This window comes from Penicillium coprophilum (assembly GCF_028826855.1).
Source record: "Penicillium coprophilum strain IBT 35676 chromosome Unknown utg000002l_segment0_segment1, whole genome shotgun sequence".
In the NCBI taxonomy this organism is placed as follows: Eukaryota; Fungi; Ascomycota; class Eurotiomycetes; order Eurotiales; family Aspergillaceae; genus Penicillium; species Penicillium coprophilum.
In genome coordinates this window covers 2,784,610-2,811,250 of record NW_026622722.1, presented here as the reverse complement: position 1 = coordinate 2,811,250, position 26,641 = coordinate 2,784,610, and the positions used below count along the sequence as shown (strand labels likewise).

The 26,641-nt window shown below is 48.7% G+C and overlaps 8 protein-coding genes across 8 annotated transcripts; 3 read left to right on the top strand and 5 right to left on the bottom strand.

Annotated features, from left to right (window-relative positions):
- Positions 1 to 381: 381 nt before the first annotated feature.
- On the top strand, positions 382 to 1,859 carry N7500_003121 (putative C2H2 finger domain protein; the record flags this gene model as incomplete). Its single annotated transcript, XM_056674267.1, has 4 exons — positions 382 to 470; positions 504 to 652; positions 711 to 1,090; positions 1,149 to 1,859. 4 exons carry the CDS (start codon positions 382 to 384, stop codon positions 1,857 to 1,859), a joined length of 1,329 nt encoding a protein of 442 aa, XP_056534792.1.
- Positions 1,860 to 2,632: 773 nt separating this feature from the next.
- Positions 2,633 to 3,114, bottom strand: N7500_003120 (TMEM14 family protein; the record flags this gene model as incomplete). Its single annotated transcript, XM_056674266.1, has 2 exons — positions 2,633 to 2,953; positions 3,112 to 3,114. 2 exons carry the CDS (start codon positions 3,112 to 3,114, stop codon positions 2,633 to 2,635), a joined length of 324 nt encoding a protein of 107 aa, XP_056534791.1.
- A 558-nt stretch (positions 3,115 to 3,672) lies between these two features.
- On the bottom strand, positions 3,673 to 6,109 carry N7500_003119 (M28 family metallopeptidase; the record flags this gene model as incomplete). The annotated part of the gene is made up of 3 exons (XM_056674265.1): positions 3,673 to 3,729; positions 3,792 to 5,167; positions 5,218 to 6,109. The coding sequence occupies 3 exons, from the start codon at positions 6,107 to 6,109 to the stop codon at positions 3,673 to 3,675; spliced, it is 2,325 nt and encodes a 774-aa protein (XP_056534790.1).
- Positions 6,110 to 6,541: 432 nt separating this feature from the next.
- Positions 6,542 to 8,684, bottom strand: N7500_003118 (RTC4 family protein; the record flags this gene model as incomplete). Its single annotated transcript, XM_056674264.1, has 3 exons — positions 6,542 to 6,797; positions 6,856 to 8,335; positions 8,534 to 8,684. The coding sequence occupies 3 exons, from the start codon at positions 8,682 to 8,684 to the stop codon at positions 6,542 to 6,544; spliced, it is 1,887 nt and encodes a 628-aa protein (XP_056534789.1).
- Positions 8,685 to 9,616: 932 nt separating this feature from the next.
- Positions 9,617 to 13,022, bottom strand: N7500_003117 (TMCO4 family protein; the record flags this gene model as incomplete). Its single annotated transcript, XM_056674263.1, has 2 exons — positions 9,617 to 10,900; positions 10,953 to 13,022. The coding sequence occupies 2 exons, from the start codon at positions 13,020 to 13,022 to the stop codon at positions 9,617 to 9,619; spliced, it is 3,354 nt and encodes a 1,117-aa protein (XP_056534788.1).
- Positions 13,023 to 14,223: 1,201 nt separating this feature from the next.
- N7500_003116 (uncharacterized protein) lies at positions 14,224 to 16,086 on the top strand (the record flags this gene model as incomplete). Its single annotated transcript, XM_056674262.1, has 3 exons — positions 14,224 to 14,233; positions 14,298 to 15,441; positions 15,486 to 16,086. The coding sequence occupies 3 exons, from the start codon at positions 14,224 to 14,226 to the stop codon at positions 16,084 to 16,086; spliced, it is 1,755 nt and encodes a 584-aa protein (XP_056534787.1).
- A 1,039-nt stretch (positions 16,087 to 17,125) lies between these two features.
- N7500_003115 (uncharacterized protein) lies at positions 17,126 to 19,506 on the bottom strand (the record flags this gene model as incomplete). Its single annotated transcript, XM_056674261.1, has 2 exons — positions 17,126 to 18,093; positions 18,165 to 19,506. Coding segments are annotated over 2 exons (2,310 nt in total), but the record flags the coding sequence as incomplete, so codon positions are not given.
- Positions 19,507 to 24,477: 4,971 nt separating this feature from the next.
- On the top strand, positions 24,478 to 25,766 carry N7500_003114 (uncharacterized protein; the record flags this gene model as incomplete). The annotated part of the gene is made up of 8 exons (XM_056674260.1): positions 24,478 to 24,640; positions 24,753 to 24,762; positions 24,826 to 24,849; positions 24,899 to 25,034; positions 25,094 to 25,405; positions 25,457 to 25,584; positions 25,643 to 25,684; positions 25,742 to 25,766. The coding sequence occupies 8 exons, from the start codon at positions 24,478 to 24,480 to the stop codon at positions 25,764 to 25,766; spliced, it is 840 nt and encodes a 279-aa protein (XP_056534785.1).
- Positions 25,767 to 26,641: the final 875 nt, after the last annotated feature.

The following is a 26,641-nucleotide window of genomic DNA, read 5'->3' as shown; positions in this document are numbered from 1 at the left end:
GTTGCACTTTGCACTGTGCATTCTATACTCGAATTTCTTTCAAGAAGAGTAGTCTTCCAATAACCTGACGTCGAACCGCACCGAATGTGTAGCATTGTAAATACAGCCTCAGCATTATGGTTCAGAAATAATGATCATTTTCCCCCAGTATGGACTGTTCTCTCACAAAACGTGGCCATGGCCTCAAGATGGGAAAGAAAGGCAGAAAAATTTGGTGAAGAAGGTAGAAAGTGTAAACGGTTTCCCAAATACAAAGATCGAGGGCAACAAAAGAACCTAAGCCCCTTCAATGTGCTCCAGAGTTCATTCGCGCACAACTGTACACTTCATCCGGAGCCAGTCACGTGTGACCCACGTGATCCAGCCTTGGCCTTATCCATCATGGCGAGCTCCCGGATCTGCGACACACTCTCGAGCCAACCTCCCCTGCTTTCCAACCCCACACATCTTTACCTGTTTCGAATCGCTCTGTGTATCTAGCAACGTCACAATGGGCAAAAAAGACGCGGTCCCTCTCTCGAGGAGCTCCTTGATCGCCCATGGTGCTACTACTGCGAACGTGACTTTGACGACCTGAAGATTCTCATTTCTCATCAGAAAGCAAAGCATTTCAAATGCGACAACTGCAATCGTAGGCTGAATACTGCGGGAGGTAAGTACCATTTTATCTAGATAATCTGAATACAAAAACTGATGAGTTGTGCCGCTAGGTCTATCTGTGCACCTGAGCCAGGTCCATAAAGAGCAATTGACCCAGGTCCACAATGCGCTACCGAATCGCATGGGTGTCGATGTCGAAATCTTTGGCATGGAGGGTATCCCCGCGGACGTTCTCAAGGCCCACCAGCAGCGTGTTGCTTCACAATTCCAGCAGGCAGAGCTGGATCGCCAACATGCGACGGGCAACCCCCCTACTGGCGCCTCTTCTGGCGGCCAACCAACGAAAAAGCCTAAGCTTGAGCCTGTTTCAGATCTCAAGAAGCGACTGGCTGAACACAAGGCCAGACGTGCGGAGGCGCTTGCCGGAGGTAGCAGCGGCGATGTGACACCCTCGAGTGCTGTTCAGTCCACGCCAACATCTGGTGTATACGTGAGTAGTATCCTGCTTTGCAATGTCAAGTGATCCAGGAACTAACAATTATTACTAGGCACAATCGCCTCAGATTGCAGCCGCTCAGCAATACTCTTATCCTCAGCCCTACGGCGGGCCCCCCGCAGCTGTGACACCTCATTTCTCGCAGACTGGTAGTCCTGTCTATTCAAGCTACTCCCCGGTTGGTGGACAGCAACTTCCTGGTGCCTCGCCTTACACTCCTTCCGGTTACCCCTCGCCATTCCCCACCGGACTTCCTGCGCAGCCACCAGTCTCCTATGGGGCCCCTCCTTACCCCCAGCAACAACCTCCACCATCCGATAACAGATTTATGGGCCTACCAGCCGCGTCCAACCTCCCCCAGCGTCCTGCTTTTGGTGTACCTTCAGTCAACGCGCATGAAATGCAAAAGATGCACATGGGACACGTGCCCCCCACCCCCGCAGCTTCGGGTTACTCTAATGGAGACAGCGTCCAATCAGCCGAGCATGTCTCCACACCTGTTGACAATCAGATTTCAGGCGCAGCCAATGACGTCGCCTCCCAGGCAGAGGGTGGCAGCAAACCCAAGAAAGAAAAGACTAAGCCCGCGATCCGAATGATTTACAATGACGATACGTTCAGTCCCGAGGAGAAGATGGCGAAACTACCTCGATATGCATACGTCCCAGATCAAAGCCCGCAAATCGCACTCGGCGAGGTCCCTGCCAACGCAATCGTGGGTGCTATTCAAGAATCCGACACGGTGATCGATCCGGCACATTAAGTTCTGCTTTGTTTTTTTCCTGCTGCATTTGCAAGTGATGGAGTTACGGAATCCAGCTAAGTCGACACATCAAAACTTCTAGTTACACATGAGCATTTTCCTGGCTGGATCTTTGGTTGTCATCAGTGGCCCTGATTCCAAACCCTAGTCTGGCGAGTCCTCCCCCGTCCCACTATCTCTCCCGACAACTCCAGGAAACGTCGATGCTGTTCAAGTTCGATACTGCGAGATGAAAAGACATTTTGAAAGACATTGAAGGAGAAAATCGAAAACCCCCCAAAAAAAACCAACAAAAACCCAAAAGAAAGAAAGAATTGGGAGGCTCCCTTGAGTCGCTCGTTCAGGGAAGGGAGGCTCAAGTCTGAGTTATTGGTTCGCGAAAGTTACATCGAGCCTACGTACAGTACGTGCCTTGCCCTTTGATCCTCCCTCCTGACCCCCCACTGGAGGCTTAACCCTGGCCCGGAGGAATCTGTTTGATGTGAATGCCTAGACGGCGAAAATGATGCCATCTACGGTCGATGTAAGTTTTTAGCGTTTCACTGGAGGTAGGAAATCCATATCGGGCGTTTTGACCTGGAATCTCATGCGCTTTTCGTTATCTACCAATGTATGTTTGATTTCCATGATCCTATCTGTACCTCGTACCCGTACAGTAGCACCGATATACGCAACATCTAACCAAACCGAGCCAATACGTAAATGTGATAGAGAGTCAATTGACATAGCAGTGTCACTAGACTGGGCTGTTTGTCCAATTCTGTTTCTAATACTCACGCCTTCTTCGCCTTAAACGCAGACCCAAAGATAAAAAGTCCATAAGTAGCCAGCACTGACAAAACCACCGGAACGGGCTTTCCACCCGTCTTGATCACACGCGGCACCGAGCTCCCACCCAGTACGACCGAGGCCAGAAGACCCAGCTCCTCGCCGTAAAATTGACCGGCGCGCAGACGCAGGAATGCGAGGAGGTAGACGAGACCGACGGAGACGCCGGCGATGATTGAGGGTAACGATCCGGTCCGTGTGTAGCCGATTATGCCGCCCAGACTTGTGAGGAGGGAGAGGGCTAGAGCAGAGGTTGTTGGTGAGGACTGGGTTTGTTAGTTTTGAGTTGGATTGGGAGTAGGGATATCAGGAGGGGTGTTGGTGGACTGTTGGTGGTGGTTGTTTGGATTTGGGGTTGGAGATCATGGCTTGATTGTGGTGGTAGATTGGATTGGAGTCAGGGATGTAGGAGCTGTGAACATACCATCTTGTAGGATTAGGACAGGTTGTCTCTTTTTTTCTGGGAGTATCGAGGGTTATGAGTCGAGAGTCAGAGGGTGAGATTAGGAGAGATGTAAGTTACACAGATGAAGCTCGGTCATGCAATTGATTAGTCAGATGACGAAGTCTGGGGTAAATGTGCACGCATAATTAAACCCTTGGAATGCTGGAACTAGGGAATTTTCAAAAGTTATACATAGAGTCTCTATCATGAAGTATGCTTCTTTTCGCTTTGTTCTGCCGTCTATCTATAAAACTGGAAAGGGGATCTTGAAGATGTTTGAGAAGAGTAGCTGAGAGGCCTACTGAGAAGACCGCCGAAAAGACCCACTTAGGAGCCCAGTAAGAAGAACACCATGAGGCCGCATAAGCGGGTGTCTACTCTTGTAGGTTATGTTTTGGGAACTGTTTAGGTGGGCCCGGGTTTGACTCGTACTCATGTAATTTGTTCATATCGATCTAACTGTGTAAAATCAAGGCCAATTGTGCTATATGTCCAACACTTGATCATGCTGAGGCAAAATAGTCTCTACTTACCAGCCATTTATTGCAGCAACTTGGTCGCAGCACCAATGCGTTCCTGGATGATGGAGCTCCATTTCTAAAAAAACATGAGTTAGCAATCGTACCAAAAGCAGAGAGGGTCCGTCAATAGACACATACCTCGGCATTCTCCACGTCTCCGGCCTCAAGACTCTCCACTAGTCCAGGATAGGTGGCTCCCGAGTAACCAGTCCAAATGCCTGGGGCGAAGACGACGTGTTTGAACCATTCACGGCCATCCAGACCGGGCTGATACAAGAAAGCCCGCTCAATGCCCTTGTACTTCGCATTGACAACGCGAATCTGGAACCAAAGTCTCACCTTCTTCCACCAGTGGTACCAAGGTACGTCATCACCGAGGTGAGACTTCAGATCGGCAGCACGGGCATCGAAAGCCTTTGCTGATTCCTGGAATTCAAGAATGGCACTATCCAGAGGTGCGAAATCGAAGTGGGTCTTCTCCGGAAGATTGTCCGCCGCAGGCTTGATGTGGTCCAGGTAGGATCCAAGGCCAAGAGAATAATCGGTGGCGTTAAGCGCAAGGATGGGGGACTCCACCAATTGTGCCGCTGCTAAAGCCCAGAGCTTTGTGCAAGCTTGGTGGTAGAGGAAGTCCTTGTCACCGTACTTTTCCATCCATGCAAAGCTGTCGTAATTTGAGTGGTAGTGGTAGACCGGATCATTTTTACCACGACCAAAGCCAAAGTCAAGACTGGCGACACCGGCGAAATCTTGGAAGGCAGTAAAGTCACTACCGCTGCCCATCGTCGCAATCTTGCCATTCCAAACATCGCGGATTGTCTGGCCCCGCACGGTCTGGTTAGGCGACTGCACCAGAGCGGTGACGTCGTGGATGACCTTGTTCAGCAAGGGACTGGCTCGAGGTTCGAAGTTGGTGCCTGCTGCAGCCACATCGACATTGAGATAGGCGATGTTGGCCTTGGAGAGCCATGGGAGGTATTCTTCCACCCACTCGGTGGAGCCAAGAAGACCGTACTCTTCACCGTCCCAGCTGGCAAAGACAACAGTGCGCAATGGCTTCCATCCAGCCTTGAGGGCCTCGCCGAAGCTGCGGACGACTTCATTCAAAGCAGCGGATCCACTGTTAGGATCTCCTGCACCACCCGCAATCCATGCGTCACGGTGGTTACCGAGAATAACGACTTCATCGGGGATATGACCTTTGATGGTACCGATGACATTCCACAGTGGGGTGGTCACATACTCCTGGAGGTTGTGGAGGTTAATCACCACATCCTCGGGGGATGGTCCGATATTGTACTCCACACCCTTATAGCCGAGGCCACCTCCCTGCCAAAACTCGTTAAACTCCGACGCTTTGGGGCCGTGACCATTAAGCGCCTTCAAGAATGGGAGAGCCTCCTTGTATGAGACAGGCAAAGATGGAATTGAAGGGATGGAGTTGTGCGGATCTTGTCGTTCGCACCCAGGTTTAGATGCGTATCCCGGGGTTGTGGGATCACCAGGAAGGATGCCTTGTTCAAGTTAGCTTTGCAACGCTATTATTTTAGAAGGAGCTCCTTACTGAGGAATTGAGTGCTACCTCTCTGGATAGCACTGGGATTCCGTGCCGGTCCATTAGGATAGGCTTCATAGCCATTTTCCTCGGTAATTTCACCATCTTCCTGCGGATCACTGTAGATAACTACGCCAACCATTCCAAGCTCCTGTGCACGCTTGACCTTCAAACCACGGAAGTTCATACCGTATTTAGCAATGGCAATCTTGCCCTCCAAGGTGATATTGGCATTGACGAGATCCTCAAAGTCTCTATACGTGCCAAAATTGACATACACATACTGTGCGGTCACATTGCCGCTGGCAGAATAGCCATGGAACACTGGGACACGGTCTGCTAAACCGGAGGTGGGATCCTCTTCGAGAACATCCTCCTCGAGTGTAGCTTCGAAAGTCACTTCAGACTTGTCACCAGACGTTTTCAAAAGGGCGAGGCGGTGATCGAGCGGGTAGTTGATGTAAATATCATATGCCGCGAGCCCGGTATCCTCCACCCCAAATTCCTTCCATTTTTCCATAGTCCAGAGCGCCTGAGACAGGTTCTTTCCTCCCAAATGTGGTCCGGCAGTGTAGTATTTGCTCCACTCTCGGGCCTTTTCTGCGGAAGGCACATTGAGGAGGATCTGCTGTAGCTGGTCATAAGGCAGTCCATAACTGTCCGGCCACGCATCGTGGGGGATGGGGTGAGCTCCAGGGAGATAGGACCAAATGGAGCCATGCTCTCGAGGCAGAATGGCGATGGGAAGGAAGAATAGAATTGTCGCCACAGAAAGCAGGGCTGCTAAGGAAATAGTACACGCTCGACGAACAGCATGGTGGGGATATCTATGCCGCGGAGGAGCGACATTGACCTCCAACAGAGGTGTGGTCTCTGAGAATCGCATGTCTTTCTCCCTCATTTTGTGAGTGAAAGAGTCAGCGTCCAAGGTTCTCCGCACCCATGGATTGTATCATCGATCACCTTATCGGCTGACAAAGCTACCCCTCACGGACCAGCCCGTCATCAAATTGCCGTTTTGGGAATATTGATCGACTACATCTATCTGTGCAAGTTGCTCGATTTTCTTTTCAACTAATGAGTATGCGCTGGTTGAATGCGCTGGTTGAATGCGCTGGTTGAATCTTTGATGAAGAATGAAGATAATATTCCAGTAAATATAAGACAAAACATGAGTGGTATCATAATGGCTATCTATATACAATCGCTCAAGATGAGAGAACTGCATAACCCTTGAATTGGGGAGCAAAAAGCGATAAACACATGTCACAGTCAGAAATGAGCTAAAAAAAATAGCGCCCATGGTATAAGACGTAACGGACTAAGCGCACAATCATGAATCGACGTCATCCGATACCGGGACAACATTGAGATCTGGATTGACTCTGTCACCAATCTCCATACTCTCTCTCATGATCCGACGGGCATCTTCGTCGTTGACTTTCATGTCATCCTTGACCATGAGGACAGCCAGCTCAGGCACAAGAACAGACTGTGTGTAGCCAGCTACGCCTGCCGTCTTGATAAGTTCATCTGTTGTCGCCAGACGACGAACAACCACAGAAAAACGACGGATGATGGTCTCTAGTCTAGATTGAACACATATGTTAGCGTATATAAGCCAAGCAGGAAGTATATACCACATACATTTTGGTTGCACCCATGGTGCCATAATAACCACAAGTCATCGTATTAAGCCTCTCGTCATCACCCGCTCTCACACGGAAGTTTCTCGCTTTCCCAGGGGCGAAAGAGGCGGAGGTACCGAGAATGTTTCGGTAATAAGAGAAAGCACCAGGGACAAGCAGTTTTTCAAGTTCTGGGAAATAGCTCTGAACACGCTCTTCAAATCCATCCCAGTCAATTTTTGGGTACCCTCGCTCACGCCACAAGTCCATCGCACTGCGCAGTTTGTGAGATTCACAGAACATCATCTGTTCACGAATACGTTGCTTCGGTTGTGATTTAAACAATTCTAGCGAAGCCCAATCCACTTCCTTGTGGCACATCGGGCACAGGGCTGGACGGGGCGGTGATGGTTGGCGGTTCTCTTTCGCTGCGGATTCTTTGGCCTGCGACATTTGCATTTCCTCGCAAGTGGAAGAGGTTGGGGACGAGAGTGGAGAATCATCGTCAAGTAACATTGCTGCACATTCCTCGGCTGTGTATGGGCCGTCCAAGAAACTGGAGTTCAACTCTCCCCCACCACGAGGTTCTCTGAAACTCGAATTTTCGACGTCCTTGGGCATTATAAAGGTCTCCTCAGGCTCTTTGGGGGCTTCTTCGACTGGCGATGGCTCTTTCTCTTTCTCGGCCGACCGTGGGGCAAAAGAGGGCCTGTTGAAATAGTTGGCCTTGGACACATATTTGGTTGCCCTCCGCCGCTTGTAGCTTTGCGTGGATCCAGAGGAGAATAATGGTCCCTCATCATCAGAGCCCATCATAGCGCTGGAGGTTCGCGTAAAAGCGCCTTTGCGAGAGTATCCATTATGACTTTGTGAACTATTGTATGCCCCATTGTTTCCTTCCGCAATCTTCTCTTCTAGAGTTGTAGTCGCATAGTTCACCCCTTTACGAAGTGGGAAAGCATCGCTGTCGCTAGCTTGCTCTTCTTCATCAGAGCTTAGAGGATCAGCATCGGTGTCGATATCTGGCAGTTTCTTAAAGCTAGATTGAACAGCGCTAGATTTTGAGTCTTCCGCTTCCTCTTCATCGGAGCTAAGAGGAGGAGAACTAAGAGGCGCGGAGCTGAGAGATTCGGTATCTGATTCAATCTGTAACTTGTTCTCGATGCTAGGTTGAGCGATGTCTGGCATGGGGTCTTCGACTTCGTCGTCGGAGCGCAAAGGTTCGGGATATGTGTCAACATCTGGTCTTTTCTCAATGATATGCTGAGCATCATCTGGTTTGGAGCTCTTTGATTCCTCTTCATCGGAGCTTAAAGGCTCGGCGTCTGTATTAATCTCCAGCTTTGTCTCGACACTGGTCTGAGCAGGCTCGTTTTTGATTGTCGCGACGTCAATCTTGACATCTTCAAGCTCAGGTTTATTGAAATTAGACAAAAGATGCCCGGGGGAGCATTCCTCCTCGTCATGTGATTGGACGCATAGCTGGAATTGGGCTTGGGCTGAGCTACCATAGTGCACGGTGGTGGGGGATTATTTCAATTGCCAATTGTCAAATGACGGCAACAATGGAGCGTCTGAAAGCTTGGAGGTAAAGGAATCTCGTCCGTGTTCATGAGAAGCGCGTTGCTTAGACTGGGAGGAAATTCGTGCTCGAGATGGGGCGACGCGTTGTCTCGCGGTTTCAGCTCTCCACACACGAAGATATCTATGGCCCAGTTCGAGGTGAAATGCTGAAGCGGCGTCGGTTGGGTTTTCGGTATTCGAAACAAAGAACGTGCTTTCGAGAAGCTGAGACAATGCGGACACCTGGCTACGGCGGAGGATAACGGCATATCGGACAAGGAGCATTTGATTGGTTGAACCGGCTTCTGTGCTGGTTTCCATCCGGCAGAAAATCATTTGAGTACAAAGAATGTACTCCGTAGATGTTTAGATATATTGTAATACTCCAAATATCCTATGCTATATATTGAAAAATTGATTTGATGGAATTGTGACTTTTTGCCATCATTCTACGATTCGCGGCTATCAATTTCCAATCATCCTACCAGCCATCACACTAAGAAGGAAACAGATACTTCCATGAAACAGAGACCCGAAAATTATATCCCAAAAATCACGAAAAAACCTCTTTTGGAATGACACCTACAAAGCAGGCTTATCCAGAAAAAGACAACTAAAAGACACCTGAAAGACCTTTAGGAAAGATACATAAGAAGGTACGTACTCCAATGGTATCAGATCGAGAGGCGGCGAGTAAAGCGGTAAATGAGTCGGTCTACTGAACCAATCGGATTTCAGTCCTAATGTTGTCCAATGTGCTGCTATCATCCACCGTACATACTGAGGGGAAACGCGTGCTACGCGATTGCTACACCAGGCGGTTTTATATGTCTCCGGGAACACCTCTTTAACAAGACTGCTCCATGTAATCCTTGTTCGCCCATGACTGTATATACATATCTCTTTCTAGAAACTTCCACTGTCTTTGTTGATTTGTTGAAAAAATATTTGAGGGCACTACGGAAAAAAGGACAAAGAAGCCGGTTGGGCTAATCTGCTTGCGTGTAACTTAGGATAGTATAGTAGATGATAGTTGTAAAAGCTAGGGCTGCCTCTGTACATAGATGGATGGGCATATACACAATCAGATCATAGGCAAGCCAAACACGCCCGTGCAAGGCATGCGCCTCATTAAGTCTCAGAAACCGAATCGAAGAAAGATATAAAGAGAGAGAAGAAAAGCAAGACGGGAGGAACTCAGAACTCCAAAGCTGACATTACTCGAAAGTCATTGAGATATTGCCATCCCGATGTCCCTGATCATGGTCCGCCCAGGCATTGGGCTCCATAGCCATGGCTCCGAGGGCGCTGGTACCAATCGTTGGCATTGTAGAGGCAGTTCTCAACTCTGGACGAGAGCGAAGGTCGTCTTTTTGGGATCGTGGGGATTCATGGAAGGATGTATCAAAGGTCATTTCCATATCTTCGTGCCTCGGCGCGGGAGAAAATTCATTATGCCCGCGAGGAGAATACTGCCCCGATGTTTGCGGGGGTAGTGAGGAAGTTCGAGCGACAGCTGGAAGTTCAGGGGTCTTTGGCCTCTTGGAGATAGGAGGAGAGGGTTGGGCGGGTGGCTCTGAAGGAGCGTTCAGGTCTAGCTTCATTAAGGGCATCGTCGACTCCAATTCTTTGACTTCGATCGCCTCGGAGTGCAACTCGGCTCGGATCGCCTCGATGTCAAAGAGGACGGTGCCGGGTGTGCTTTCGGTCGTCTCGTTTGAATCGCGAGGAACGGCTTTTTTGTCGACATCATAAGTTTCCCATTTCTTCTTTTCGGCCATCTTGCCTCGCTTGAACAGGCCGAAGCGCTTCTTCTCTGGCTTCGCCTCTGCTTCTCGGCGAGCTTCATCAATCTCGCGAATTAGCTCGCGCTGTCGTTCAGCGTGATTATCTGGGTCGGGATCCTCGATTTCTGCAAACTCATCGTCAAGAACCTCCCAACCGACTTCCCTCAGAATTCGAGGCATGGCCGTACGGTAATCCATATGGCCATTTACAAGCGAGGTAATATCAAAGTTCTCAATGCCTGGTATACCTTCGACAGCTGCGAGGCCGGCGACTCTCATGATGCCACCACTTGTTGCCCGGAATAAGTAGCCCAGGATCCAATCATTCGTGGCATAGCCATTCACAAATCGCCCAGACACCACACTGCGAGCCTTGAGGTATTCATCTTTGTTCGCCACAACAGGTGAGCCAAATAGATATACATTCTGGATCAGACCGTGGGCGCCCTTTTCGGCTAGCTCTTTCAAACAAGAAAAGATGACTCGCGCGCCGAGAGAGAAACCTAGCAATGTAATAGGCCGGTTGCCAAGGTTCCGTTCTCGCAAGGAATCGGCCATAACGAGGCCGGCTGAGTTGGCACGCGCCAACGAAACGATCCAGGGGTTGTCAATTAAGTATGCTAGTTTAGTGAGCACAAGTGGTAGTTGCAAGGATGCCATCAGCGCCATTAGCACGGTGCTACCTAGTACTTGTTGCAAACCTTGTGTCAATGCCTAAAGAAACAGTTAGTCTATTGAGAATCACCACAAAACTGAAAAGGCTTACCTCTGTTGCTAGAATATTGATAGTGTCACCCATGCTTCGAAGCATCTCAGGCTCCCATAGCACAGAATAAATATCGCCCATAATCGGATCGACAGTACTGAAAGGTAGACGAACATCATCAACCTTGCCAGTCATCCAGCCAGAGACCGTCACAATCAGGTTAACCTTCTTGTTATTATGAAGAGGTCGATATTCAAAGGTTTGAACGGCACCCATACGCCGCTGCGAAGCTCTCATTCCAATGGTGCTTCCGCCTAGAGTAGCACTAGAAGCGATCAGAGCTGTGCCGCCTGCTCCTCCCAGAAACGCACCGGTTCCAGAGATACCCACTGTAGTAAATCCAGCCGCAAGACCAGCTCCGATGACGGGCGCCAACAGTCCAGCGGAAAGGCCAATGACCAGTCCACCGCCAACCGTCGCTAAACCCATGATCATATATTTACGCTTCAAGGCCATCTTGCGGCGCTTCTCCATGTGGTCTGACTCATCCCAATTCTCTTTCTCGGCTTGTTCTTGCATTTCGAGGGAGTCTGTGACTCGCTTTTCGAAGCGTGAGATCTGTAGCCATGTCACATCCAAAGCTGCGCCGACCCTTTCCAAAAGAGTTCGCGACCGAGCGTCGTACGCTGAATTTGCGATGAGCACAAGGAAGAGGTCACAGAGGACAGTCCAGCGGAGATCGATATTTATGCGATCGGAGGTTGGCATCTCAGAAGGCATTTTGACCTCCGGGGGCTCCTCGGTCTCGTGGGCCTCGTATGGTGGAGGGGGGTCTAGTTCGGATGAGTCCCTCTCTGTAGAGATCCTAGATGGAGAGTCCAATTTCCGACTGGATGTAGAGGTTTTTGGTTCACTCTCTGCCATAGGATTTTTGACTCGCGCATTCTGCATGAGGGGTGGCACCAGATCTTCTGGTTGAACCCCATGCTCCGCGAGCTGCTCAATCATAATCTGCTCAGCAGAATTGATATCCATATGAACATATACTCGTCCCATGATCGCCTGACCCCATTTTCGCATGGAATCCGAGGCTTTTTGCATGGTCTTGCGCGTGGATTTGGTTGTGGCGATCGACGCCAGATCATGATTCATATTATGGATTGCCAACCTGACAACCCCCACATACGCGATCTTTTGAGTCTCGTTAAGAAGGTCTTTGGTCGCCTGGAGCTGGCTGATGGTATCTCGCAGTTCCTCGCCGACTAGACCAGCAGAGTTTCCGCCTGCCTCTCGGAACAGGTAGCTTGTATCATCGTCTAGACTTGTCGCAGACTGGGCATCATCGTCGAGCTGCACCCGAGTATATCCCCTCCCTGCTCCTCCCAATCCTTGGTATACAGCCTCGTCGCTTTCTTCTTTGGCGCCACGAGCAATGAGTCTCCCACAATCATCATAGTAGTCGAATTCTCCGAGTGCGGGCATTGTTTTCCATTCATCGGGCTCTTCTTCCGATTCTTCACTCTCGGGGTGATGTGCATCGGGTTGGGCGAGGCGCTGGTGCGACCATTCCGACACCTGGGCGGGTCTTTGCTTCGAAGTTGAGACCCGAGGGTGAGGAAGAGCATCAGTAGTCGGTGAATACTCCGGAGGTGCAGGAGAAGTGTCCTGGGCTCCTGCCTGGGCCTCTGCGGCCTTGCCTCGCTCTTCCGTATTATTTGAATTGGCTGGCTGGGGGGCCCCGGATTTCAGCATGTCCTGTGACAACTCTGATTCCTTAATCCTTTCCACGGCATCATTATGGTCCGTCGAGCTCACATCCACATTCTGAACGTCTTGGCTGGCATTCCCTTCTTCAGGGGTCTCGCGGGGTGTGGGGTTGGGTCGGCGTGCTCGAATAGGAAGACCAAAATCATCTACTTCATCTGGTGCGGGGGGATCTTGTTTGGCAGACCCTGCAGCAGGTTCGGATGCTACTGATTGGGGCGGTGGGCTCGTTGTCTCTTTTTCATTCTGGTTTGTGGGGGAATCGCCCTTTGTCGATTGGGGGTGCTGGGACGAATGGGGAGCGTTCGAAGGAGAGGGTATAGGAGAATCGGAGGTGTCTACGTTGACACTTGAGGTTGCGGTCATGATTTCATGGACTGGAGGCTCCTAGGGGCCCCAAGGTGTATCGGATCCCAGTCCCTTGCGTCCTCGCGTTCCTTCGCAATAGCTTCGGGAGCTCACCCATTCGGTCTCACAATTGTTGTATTGAGCTTTTGAGCTCTTATCTGGGTGAATTTTCCTTATCACGAGTTCCCACGTCCGATGGTGGGCCACTAGATGGTCATCGGACAGTGTTAGGCAATCTCCGTAGATGACGGTGTGCCACACGAAAAAGGAGGGGCGGAGAATACGGCGAGAGCTCAATTAACCAACACAGAAAAGCCACAACAAAGGATTTGGATCAAGCTTTGTAAAGAATTAAATGATTATTGTAGAGAGATACTTGGAAGATTTGTGGAGGTTAGGCAGCTCGCAAAACGAACTGTTGAGGGACCGAAAGCGGAAATACACCCATCGGGTCCCTAAACAAACACGTCTGAATGAAAACAGTAGATACATATATACATAGAAACTTTGAATATACATGCTTTTGGATACTGACATTCTCTACGGAGTGCTCTTCATTCCATATACGAACGTTTCACATCTAAGTGCTTGTATCCACTTCGGAATAGCTGCATGTTTACTCCGTACCCCATACCATGTGTGTCTCAATTTATTTTTTATGTAAAGCATAAACAGCTCCTGAATCGGAGAGACCAAATCTTACTACTTAGCCTGCCTTCCATTATCCCGATTCCTCCTAATACGAGGTCATTGCCACCATGCTTCGCCTGGTGAGAAAACCCGGGTAACGGGGGGTCTTTCACCGACATCTGAAAGTCCCTGATAGAGAGCCTACCCTTTTGATACGGGCGAGGTGAGCCTTGATAAGTAAGTTCAAGGCGAAAAGCCGAGCGGAAGGTGTTGATCGCCGGGGCAGTGCCCGGGGTACTTTTGCTCAGGACTTCAGGATGATAACAAGAAAAAGCATAAGATCGACTCCGCCCATCTTCATAAACCAACGAGAAGTCGAGAAAGCATAGATGATGACGCCATGAATCGGGATGGGACAAACAGACAAGCCCCGTTCGTGCATATGTCAGACGTGAGTCACTTGATACTTGACATGTAGAAGGTTGCGGCTCTCTAGTCCTTGGCAGAGTAGCTTGGAGTTTATGATCTCTGACTTGGGAAATCCACTTTGCCTTTGATCTGTAGGTATGATCTGAAACACCGCTTTATCATGGCACAAGGTATGCCTTTCTCTTTGAGACGTTGAGAAATTCTACTAATGAGCTCCCTTCTCTATATCTACAGGCTCACAGGCTTCCATTGTTAAGATCGCTGGCGCAGGGTTTCGGCTCTCACTTCTCTTGAATGCTGCCGCTTGTCAACTAGCCCAGTCAAGACTGGAAATTCACAGCATCGCCAAAGGAATCTCGCTTTTCGCTCTGACCCTCAAGCATGTTGGGCAGACTATCGAGGGTACCGATGTAGACCAGTCTCCAGAGGCAGCAGAAAAGGCATGGGAGATTGCCGGACAAGGCCAGATGATCTTCATTGAAATCGAACACATGCTGGACAAGCTGAAGGCAACTGATAAAGACAATGATCTTATGAGAATTCCACTACAGGAAAGACTCAAATGGTGCTTCCGGAAGCAGCATGTCACTTATCTGCTAGCCCAGTTGGAATCTCTCAAGCTTAGCTTGATCGTGATGCTACAAACTCTGCAGCTTGGGAACGTCGTCAAATCTAATGTTGATGATGGGATTGATACCGATTCCCTTACATCCACCGCCGACGATGCCATTGCCCAGGAGAAAGCGGAATCTCAAAACATGATCATCGTCCGATATTGGTCTGTTAAGCGCCTCGACCGCTTGTGGGATCTTGTGGAACAGGAGACTTTGGATGCCACCAATGACCCAACAAACCAAAGGATTAGTTCCAATTACTCGTCCAATATGGCACGCTCGGATCCGACAAAACTGCCCATCATTACTTTTGGAGACAGCGACGTGGGACTGAGTGACATGGAAAGATCCCCGAAGGATATGGTGCAGCTATCTGAGAGCACTTTGAATCGGCTGCTTTCGCTCTGGGTTCCTTTCATTGACCCTTCCAAACTACGCCACGCTGGCAAAGGCTTGGACATATCCAACAAGCAAGTCCAACCTCGAGTCTACGTCTCTTCGGACACCGAAAATGATACTGAAGAGCTAGATTTTGATAATAACGACGGCCGAGGTTACGGTTACTATCTCGAAGGATCAACAGTGAACTGGAGAGACCCTCATTCACAGGAGGCCCGACAGCATGCAGCAGAGCTACGCCGGAAGTATTCTAGCTACCAGGCTCACGTAGAAAGCGAATCAGAGCCCGATGAATATCCCAAACATCGAGATACCCTTCGCAGTGACTCAAAAGTCATCGACTCAAGTGATGAGGGGGAGCAAAGGTCCGATACTCTTCGGCCCACACACAGCACCATCCCCATGCAAGGCCGTTTCCATTCCAACAGCCTCTCATCCCGATATCCTCCAACCTACAGCAATCCCGAAAGCAGAGTCCCGGCATACCCAAGCGGCAGCTTCCCACCCCCGAGCCATGCTCTACCCCGTCCTCTACCACTGCCTTCACAGCCACAGCCAGGTCCCCCCAGCCATACAAATACTACTCAAACCAAGACTACGCTACAGCGCCCCGATCCATTCCAATAAACACGAACCAACCCAGCAAGCCAGCCATCACCATCCCCAATACCAACCCTTCTCCCAGAGGCTCATCGCCAAACCAAGTCCACTTTGAGCCTCCCTGGGCCCGAAATCAGGCATACGGAAATGTCCCCAACAGCAACAACAAACTCCAACCCCGCCACTATTCCTCCGCATACCCGCTTTCCTCCTCATCCCCCGAGTCCAGCTTCCGACCCTCGCCGCCTCGCTCGGATGAACGGTCCCCGTCGTCACGATCACGTCGTTCCTCGCGCGAAGAAGCAAAGGATAGACACAAGGCGTTGACTCGTAATGCTACGAGAGGATTGGTGGGGATTGGAGCTATTGCTGGGTTTATGGATGCGTTGGAGGCGTTTTCGATTCTGTGACTTACATTGCTTTACATTTAAACGTTTTCTTTGGTTTCGGGTTCATTGATTTTGGCAAGGAGTTGGTTAGACCAGGTAGCCCAAGTCCCTGGTTTCGGTTGGCTTTTTGATATCCCATGTTTTATCTATGCAATGAAATGATGCGCCTGTTTTCCTGACTGAGACTATTTACAAAATTTATGATTAACGATTTGCCTATGCATTATTACATATGACAAATGTCTGCTTATTCGGATTACCCATACCAGGCAGTAGACAGCACTATAGATAGCGAGAAACAAGATATGACACGAACCACAACAACGATGTGCTCCGTATGTATTGACAAGTCAATCCAAGAAGCCTCCGGGCCTATGCTCTCTCCGCATCAAACTCGGGATCGGGATGTCGGCTCAATATGATGGGATCAGGATACTAGACACACGCCAAATCAAATATTATGTCTATGCTCCGGACGGAGTACAGCACACAACATACTCCGTAGCCCAGAAAGGAATGGCCAAGACCCCGAATAATCCACAGCAGACCCATGTTCAATATATCTTTGATGATCAAAGGTCCCCGACGGTTCCATCGCGGAAGTTCCGATCCTCCCGAGCCTCCGACGGCACTTTGGTGTTTGTCTCTAGCTAAATGGAGTGGGTTAATATCTGTTGGTTAAGCAATACTACCTCATTGTAGGGGTCTGTTTCCTGCTCCTTTTTTTCTTCTCTTTTCGTCTGATCTTGTGGATTTTGTTCGGTGCTGATGGGATGTCTGTTGCTTTCCAGGTTCTATACTTCTGATGATCCATCTATCAGATTTGTGCACGGAGTATTCTGAGCTCTACCTACCTTGGTGGATCTTTTTTTGGATATTATTTTGGATCCTGTTCTCATATATTGGTGAGTATAGCATGATTCCTGCTACATCATACGACAACCGGATATCCCGTTCAAATTATAACAAGCTCCTAAGTATATACAGCTCATGCCTATGATATATGCCATTACATGGCTCATATAGGCACCCAGAGGTCCGTTCTAGGTTTCTGTTCTTCTCAAAACTCAGGCAAAGGCCGCATCCCAAAAATACTCCCATCAGGAAGCCAGCCATCCAATTCCATCCCCGCCCTAGCCATATGCTGTCCAGCACCACCAGCCGGCATCCTCTGCGGCTCATACGAAAAATGAGGCGGTAACGCCGGCGGATGCGACACAGAAGGCTGATACCCCGCCGTGCCCATGGGGTAGAAATGCGGATTATGTCCGCTATCCATGGCCCACATGCCTGTACCATTCATCGGTACGTACCCATCGCGCATGGTGTCTATCGCTGGCTGCATCGGTGGCATAGGGACGGGGAAAGAGTCCATTGTTGATGTGGCTTGGCCCAAGTGTGCGTCTGGGTTTGGATTTTGACCTTGGCCAGAGTGTGACGCTGGACCCGAGATTGATTCCGCAGTGCCGGTCGATGGACTCACCGATACAACACGGGACCCAGCGTCCATCGCTCCACCATACCGCCTCTCCAACCGCTCATACCAATCCCGACCCTTAACGCCCACAACATTGTACCACCGACTGGGGATGTTGTACTTGCCCCCACCACTTGCCTCGCTTAGTTTGCTGGATAAGGCGTCGAGGTAGAAGGCCACGTTCACGGTCTGTGGCGTTATGACTTCCCCGAGAGCCCCAGTTCGCACAGAGAAGTGGATTTTCAGTAGGGAGGTCACGGCCATCGCGAACCGGGTATACATGAGATTCGGGAGTTTACGCATCGTGTCCGTGTTGCAGGTCAGCACGGCATCTAGCAGCTGTTGTGCGGCGTTCATCCATTTCATGTTGATGTCGATGCGGATTGCGCTGAGGGTGGCGTCCGGTGGTTCGCTGCCGCTGTTGCTTTCTTCGTCGGGTGCCGGAAGGGTGAAATATCGTCGCTTTAGTGAGTCCGGGTCGCGGTAGCCTTCTCCTACGCCGAGTTCATACATTGCTAGTGCCGTGGAGCGGTATTCGAGGATCATGGGAACTATTTTGATGGAGTCAGTTAGTTCTGGGTGGCTTTTGGACGCGCAAAGCGAGAGGATTGGGGTTTCTTACCGGTGAGCAATTCTGATGGAATGTTTTTCTTCCACGTTTCGAGCCGCTTGTCGAACCAGCGCAGGACAGCTTGGACTCGCGACTCGGTTAGGGGCGAGGTAGTACTGGTGTCATCCAGACCGAACGAAGACATTGCTTCATCGGTTATACGTTGGAGCTCGAACCACATCGCCACATGTTTATCCATTTGATGCGGCGAGTTTTCTAGGTGTTTGAGACATTCGCTCATCCAGTCATTGAATTGGAGCAGATTTGGGCGTCGGGTTTTCATCGCAACACTCGAGCCGAGATGGTAGCAACCGAGGACTGCTCTCGCCTGCTCAGCTAACAGCTCGTCATGCGGCTCCTGCTTGCCGCTCTTGCGATTGGACTTTTTTGAAACACGACGTTTGTTGGCTAACCCAATCTCTAGTGCCATCGTTGAAGCAATGTGCGTGTACTGATAAAGCTGCAGCTTCAATGGTGAGGCGGGTGGGAGATAAAATATGATCATCAGCAGCAGCGCTTGCACTAACTCTAGTGACTTTTCGCCTTCGATGAAGAACCGCTCTGAATAGAGGCGGACCATCTCACGGTTCAGCACAGCTGCCAGGCCAGCATCAACTGATATGGAGGTCGCGGCAATCACAGACAGAAAGAGGATTGGCTTTGCTTTTCGCAGTTGAGCCGCATTGGTGTTCGAAGGCAAGATGACCAGTGGAAATAAGAATGCAAGTTCGTGAATGAAATACGCCACCAATTGCTCCGCATATTCAAGGGAGATAATCCCCCGATCAATCACGTCGTCCGCCGGAGGAAACCTCTCCTTCATCTCAAAGCCAGCTGGCATGCCTGCGAAAGTTGGCGGCGCCGAAAAGCCACTATCATGCGCGCCAGGATGCGGGGTATTTAGCAATTCAGGGGAATAGTCCATATACCGGACATCCTCGGACGAATGAGCCGAATGGTCCCGCAAGGCCAGATTGCTTTCCAGATCGGCCGATTCATGATCCTGGACATCTTCCACGTCGCTGTCATCGCCAGATTCCGGATCTTCTTCTTCTTCTTCAGGGATACGATTTTTCAACAGCGAACGCATCATCCGCATTTCCTTCTCAAGCTGGGCGACGCGCGAATCCGTTCGCTTTCGAGGTCGCCGCCTCTGCGGCGCCACGAAAACGCAGGATCGCTTGCCTTTAGCGCATCGCTGGCACTGATTAGGCGTAGATGGGCTGGGGAGACAGCGGACTTTGAGACTTCGGCATGACTCGCAGGATCTATTTAACTGCTGGGCTGATCCTTGAAGGGTGCTTGATTCGCCTTGGGATGTAGAAGAGGTCCCTGACATGTTCACATACACACACTCCAGAAACAATCAGGGAATGAGAGGTTGATTCCCATAAATTATGCGGCCTCAATGGTACGCCCGAGTAATGGTTACTGTGTATTTCGAGTCATTGTATCGAGTGAAAATCGTGCAATGGGGGAACTGACATGAACAAACAAAAAAAAAAGTATCCGATAGATTTTGCTAGAGATCCCAGGGTATGTGAATCAGAGGAGTTTGTTATCATGTGAAAATTAGAAAATCAAAGCTTAAAGCAAAAAGATGCAAAGACGCTGAAAAGGCTAGAAGCCCTGGAGAAGTGGAGAGGGTAAGAATCCTCCATGCTAAACAGATCAATAAAATACATAGAGCTCTACGGACTATTGTAATCTTACCTGTGGAATTTAGGCCGAGAGGTTCTATTGTGGTTAGCCCCTTGCTGCTTTTGGACTCGGCCCGGGAATCTGATTAGGATATATTGTGGCCTGGTTTGTAAGGCATTGATTGGCTTCCTATTTCGGTAACCCGAGGTGCTAACGCCACAGCTTACGGTCTTTATTAGCAGAGCCACTCCGTATAAGTCTTACATTATCAGCCCGCAGTTACTAGCAGGGAGAACGCCCTCCAAAAACTGTATCTTGAGCATTCGCGCTTATTGTTAGAGAGTGAAAGGTAAAGCATCAACCAAGACATCTTGCTGTTGGATATCTGTACTCCGTACTCTAATTTCATCAGTCCATAGCTTAATAGACCCTGAGATCAACAGCATGCTGTAGAGCCAATCGACGAAGAGGGAAGAAAATTTACCTAGGAATAATTACCCAAATAACCGCCAAGACAAGCGGTCCAAGATAGCACAGTGTTCAACCCATAGATCGACCTCGTCCGTCAAGGAAATTCCGTACGGCCAATACCCCGACACGGATGCCACTCCTTTGCCCATTCTTCCACACCACAGCCCCATTCACCTTGAGACACATTTTTGTTCAGACCCTACCAGCCAGTCTCCTAACTGGCCAGCTTTTTACAATGCCAGAAGAACTTGAAGAGGATGCCCAATTGGGCCAATACGGTACCTTTGCATTTGATTACCATATCATAGTATGCTCATCTCACATGAGCACTCCTACCTCAACTAATGCCAAGCAGGATTATTGGGCCGAGGGGGAAAAGGAAAACGCCCAGTAGTGGGAACGACTAGTGTGGAAACACAGCTTATTGATCGACATGCCTGGTTCCCCCGCTTATCTATTTCCTCGACCTTTTACTAGCCTTGGTTAGAGCTATTATGTTCGAGCGTATTCAGTTCTTGCTGGGATAAGCTCGCCAGAATTAACAAAAAAGCAAATCCAAATTCTCAGCATTCACCAATCAATCCATGAGCGGAACGTCCATAAAAATCAACAAGGTAATATGCAGACAGTCTGGCTTCGTATTTGCTACGATGAGGACCTGAACGAGAAGTATAAAGCCATGAGGGCCGAGGCTGAGGTCACTTGTGATCGATGTCTCGACGACAATACGCGCTACACCTTCGACGACAGAAGCCCGGAATGCTAGCGATAAGTTCTCGTCCAATTCCTAGGTGTTATGGACTTTATAGGTATTGATAGTGATAGAGATTTCCTCCAATCCCGATTAGGAGCAAAATGATGATGAGTCACGGGCCTAATGCGAGGAGCTAGAAGATAAGGAGTATAGAACTCTAGCCCTTGGATAGCTCGAGTTTTGAGCTATAATATACCTACTTATCCGCGAGGCTATCGAAACGGGTCTGATTAAGATGCTATGGCTGGACGAGCACGGTTATAGTGCATGGGAAAACCGAGTGGCCCTATTTAGTTTGGGGGCACTTGCTGGAGCTTTTCTTAGGTGCATTAAATCACGGGTGGAACCTCTGGTCGAGGCTCCTCGATCACCAGATAGTCTCTAGGTAGAAGGGTTAAGGATGTGGGTTGCAGAATGTGCCATGTTTCCATATGAAATCTATGAATAGATATTCATTGCTCCCACATTATATATCTAAGATTAATCCAAGTATTAATGATTATTGAGCTGCTATCATATCATATTCTATTACTGTTATCCTTGACCGGTATGACGGTTGAGAAAATCCATGCTATGACTACATTGTCTAAGAATATTTTGTGTGTATGTTGTCTAGGCCACAAAACGATACCTAATTTAAACCTGCTGGGCCGCACCAAAGCGTCGGGGTCGATTAGCTCGGTGGACCCTGGGAGTCAGGGACCCAGCCCACAGCATTTCCAGACAGTCCCCAGTGCATCCCATAAAGCGGCACCCGTAAAATCAAAAATCCGGTATCGGTATGTACATACATGGGGTAATATAAGAGTGATCTACCGTATTAATATCCATACTTTCAGCCTAGGCACCTGAAGTAGGCACCAGTCCACAAAGGTACCAAATTACATAACTGACTGTGATCAATATTGAAAACATAAAGCTAAACATGGCGAATCATTGATGTCACTTGATCTCCACTGAAAAGCCTTGATTCTGAGTCCGTTAGCATTGGCAGTACGTTGGCAGTCCATTGGTCCATCGAAAGTGCCCGACAGCTACGGCCGATTGACCAATCAGTTCATGCGCCCTTTATTCTCGCTATAGCTTCCTATTTGTGGAATAGTGAGAGAAATAAAATGGTATGAGTTCACACCTTCGAGGCACAAATATAGTTTGTGGTTTTCTTTGAAGTATATTGTATGGAGTGTAGGGGTCTTCATCAGAAAGTGACATTCATGCATATCGCCGGCCAATTGTCCGAATCCCCCCATTGTTTCAGCGAAGTAACACCGTGTGCTAAACCCAAAGAACAGGTGTTATTGAGGTAGTCTGATCGGGATAGCTCACTTACCAGAGAGTATCTGGTATAAACTAGTTTTTTGAATACCCTCCATAGTAAATCTCAAGAGCTACAAATATTGTTATTGGCTCAACGGCATTATTGACCTATATTGTACAAACACTTCGCACTGCCACATATCAAGTGGATGAGCTAACCAACACCCACCTATAAGAATGTGACAGTGAAATCGACTAGTATCCTTTGAGACAAGCTGATTTTCTCGGTATGCCGGACAAGTGGGCCCTATGGAACATTCGAGCAGAGGTGTTGTTTAACATGTGCTAGGGCGGGATGTAGATTTCAAACTGTTGGATGTGATTTCCAAGAGATCAATCAGTCAATCGATACCTATATTAATGCTGGTCCATTGAGGAAACTTATGCGGTTCCTCTGCTAACTAGTTAATAACTTGTGAACTAATTGGATCCCTTGTGTCCACCTCTGTGTGATCTAGACGGGCACGATCACGAGAACACCGTTAGCGCTGCTTTTGTGACCAGCTTGCTTCTTTCCACTAAAATAATCCACGGTGCTTCATTCTCCTAGGCTTGTGACGGTAGTTTTTTTTTTGTTTTGCCCTTATAAACCAACATGCTGTCATGGCTCTAGAAGTGCCTGCCTTGAACGTTAAGCAGCAATGACAAGAAGGAAAGGAGACGAAGCACCTATCTCCCTCCCAGTATCGTGGCCTGGCGCACCATTTGTGACCTAAGGCGCTCGTATCCAATAATTCCACTTTCAAGGACGGTCCAGTGATATTGGAGGGACCCCTCATACTTTCATTACTTCTAGTCGGCTTCCATTCTACTACCAGTAGACATTCTATATGGTGTCGTGAAAAGGACCGATTCAACTCTTCCCGGTCGCACGCTACGGCTAGAAAAGACACCGGGTCCGCTCATAGTCGACGTCGGTAGTCAGCACTACCTATAACTTGAAGGAATCGAACCGGTTTTTTTCAAGGCACACTTGATTTTCAATACTTTCCTGCTATGGCCACAAGCGTGAAGAGTCGCCGAGTGGAGTTGAGGCTCGGGCTTGGGATTTCTTCAAGGAGCGACCAGTGCACAGCAGAAAGGCTTGATTCGTGCGCACTCTGGCATGATTGGTCAGATTCCACTCAGGTCGAATATCGGCATTTAAGGTTTCAAAATGGGCCACGATTCGCTGTTGATCAGTTGGGGATCTAACCTCCCTCTAAAACACAGATGATAGGTCTTTTGCGCTGTTACAACGTATATTTCGGAGCAAAATTGGAGATCATTGCTGGGGACAAGTTGGAGTTCTTTTGGATCTACTCCACGAATTTGACGCACAGCCGGTGCCCTTGATGGATCGTGCTCCAGACCAAAGCTCGGCCGAAATAACTGGCGAGGGAGATTTTTTGGACCAGAACGAACCATGCTCAACCTTATATCCATCAATTGTGCGGGTCGGACAACAGTCAACCAACTTAAGTGATGCTATAGGGGAGGCCGCGTATGCCTTGGTCATTTTCTGGACGCCACGTTATGTTCAGAACAGCTAACCCCCGGAGTTTCGGATAGAGAACACCAGCGGATATCGCGTTAGAGGGTTGCACGTCCACGTCAGCCATGAGGCATATCAGGGTGGGCTTTGCGTTCGACACAGCAATTTGCCAAGATTTCCCACGATTCAAGACAAGCTCATTGTGTGGGGCGAGCTTTGTAGCGGAACACATTGCAGACTCTGCCGATTCGATCCATGGATACACTCTGTGATGTTTTTATCCCGAACTTTCCCAATGCCTTCCGAAGGGCTTACGACTCCCGCCAATCATACCTGGTGGGAATTTCATGGTTTCCGGTGGAGATTCGAAGTCCCAAGATTTACTGGCTACAGGTCATTATGTTTCCTGACAACTCATTTTTGATTTCTTCGTCCTAACCAGCCCTTCGATCCTTTCACGTTCTACACCCTCTTCTTTCATTTTCCTCTCTTGTACAGTCTTTTATTCTAGAATATAACCTACCTTCTCCGGCATGACCCTTAACATCATCTCCTTCGGAAAAGACTACACGGCTCGGCTCGGATCTGTTCTTGCACATTTCAAGTACCTTTATATATATTGATACCCGAAGCATAACGTGTCGCAATTTGTGAATATTCATTACAGAATGCGTTCTCCAACCATCGGAGTCTTGTGGCTCTATGGACTCCTTTTGGCGACCGCGATTTCTGGTGTCTGCGGAATCACAAACCCAAATTTTATGAGTGTCCGAAAGAATGTAACAAAAGAATATAAAAGTGAACGTCAGATACCGAAGGAGAAATACTTTCGTAAGTGCAATTCTTCCGTCGATCATGATCTACAACCCCACACCCTGGTCTTTAAAGCCCCAGAACCATAAAGCTCTCATTAGATCTTATTTAACTCGCGTAAACTGCACAGATGAATCAGAGTATGTCAAACATCTCCCTTCTTGTGGGTAGAGACATGATTGAAACTAACCCACAATAATCAGTCTCTATCATCACTATGACGACCGGTACGCTCGCTCATTCTTTCCTCCACCCCAATGTGCTAACGCTCCATAGATACACCAATGTCAGTCTCCCAGTGATTCCATATCTCTCGGATCTAATCCAGACATATTTCACAACAATGAACGCAATTGGTGCAGAGACGTGGATCATGCATGGGACTCTCTTAGCCTGGTGGTGGAACCAGAAGGTAGGACAATGGATGTCCCGAACTATACGGCGATACAACCCATCTGACCAGTTATGTAGCTCTTCCCGTGGGACGACGATCTAGATGTGCAGGTCTCGGAGTCAACAATTCATTTCTTAGCAGATTACTATAACATGACCGAGCATTATTTCGACCTTCCTCACGTCAATGGTGGCCGTTCGTACATGCTCGAGGTCAATCCCAATTATATCGTCAAATCGGAGAGAGACACTTTGAACAAGATTGATGCACGCTGGATTGATATGTCGTCTGGCCTTTTCATTGATATTACTGCTGTCCGCAAGGATGAGGCTAGGCGGCTGAATGGTCGCCCGGAAGCGTTAATGTGCAAGGATAAACATAACTACGATGTGGGTTATTTTCTGGTGCTGTTTGCCTATTCTCGCTAACGGGCGACATAGGAGAGCGATATATTCCCGCTGCGTGACAGTTTCTTTGAGGGTGTTCCGGTCAAAATCCCATACGCCTATACATATATTCTCGAAGAAGAGTATGGCCCAAGGGCACTCACCCGAACACGCTTCTACGGGTTAGTCTTCAGTTGTTTCATATTGTGGATGCTAGGTTGGTTGACTAACTCGTTTTAGTTATATCTTCAATGAACGGACCAGGATTTGGGAGCCTGCAGCGTAAGTTCTACAACTACACATCATATTTCACATAGATGTTTGACTGATTCTTTCTAGGCGCAAATCCAACCGCTCTGTTTGAGGCACAAGCGGTAACAACTTACCTATACACATCTCTACACTCATTCGTGCCCACATAGGCGAATCATGAGTAGATTACCGCGTGAATTTCTTACATATATGACTTTTTGCATATATCTAGCATTGGGATATTTGAGCTAGATGTGATAGTAGCGGCGTTACATATAAGGCTAAACATATATTTATCTAACTCTTCTGCATGTGATCGAGTCCATTCCGTAGGCAACACCGAGGCAAGCGAGAACAATTGTGCGGATACAGCCCGTAGAGCCAATGGATGGCTAGGAGTGCCCAAGTCTGCCATCCCACTTGCGGCTGCAGGTTCAGACATATCAAGGGGTGACCTTTACCTATCCATACTTAGGTCGTCAACGAAGGGGGGCAAATCTACGGCATAGAAGGGGCTAAGAAAACAAAAGTAATAAGTATAGATCAAGCAGGACATTAGAACGGCAGAGAAACAGATTGCGATTGAAAGGGATCAGCTGAATGCCCGTTCACGAGCTTTGTTTACCACAATTCTGAACCTATTTTGCTAATTGACTTGGCTAGTTGAGCACTTGAAGTGGACAGATCAAGAGACAAATGTTATCGATGTTGCAAGTAATTGAGAAACGTTGTTTGAGTGGTAATATTGAACAGAATGCCCCAAGCCAAGTCCGCCCAACCTTTTATATAAGGCAGCGATCGCCGATTAGTGTTAGTATACCTCTATATTTTAGCACCAGACAGTTTCCCAGATTTAGGTGTTTTTCATATGGCCCATTCAAATTGTGCAAGGTACATTTAATACATCATTGCTCCTGTGTATGTCCCTTTTGTATGTGCGCATCATACAAAAGATACCTAAAATTTGGAAATATATTGTACAACTCG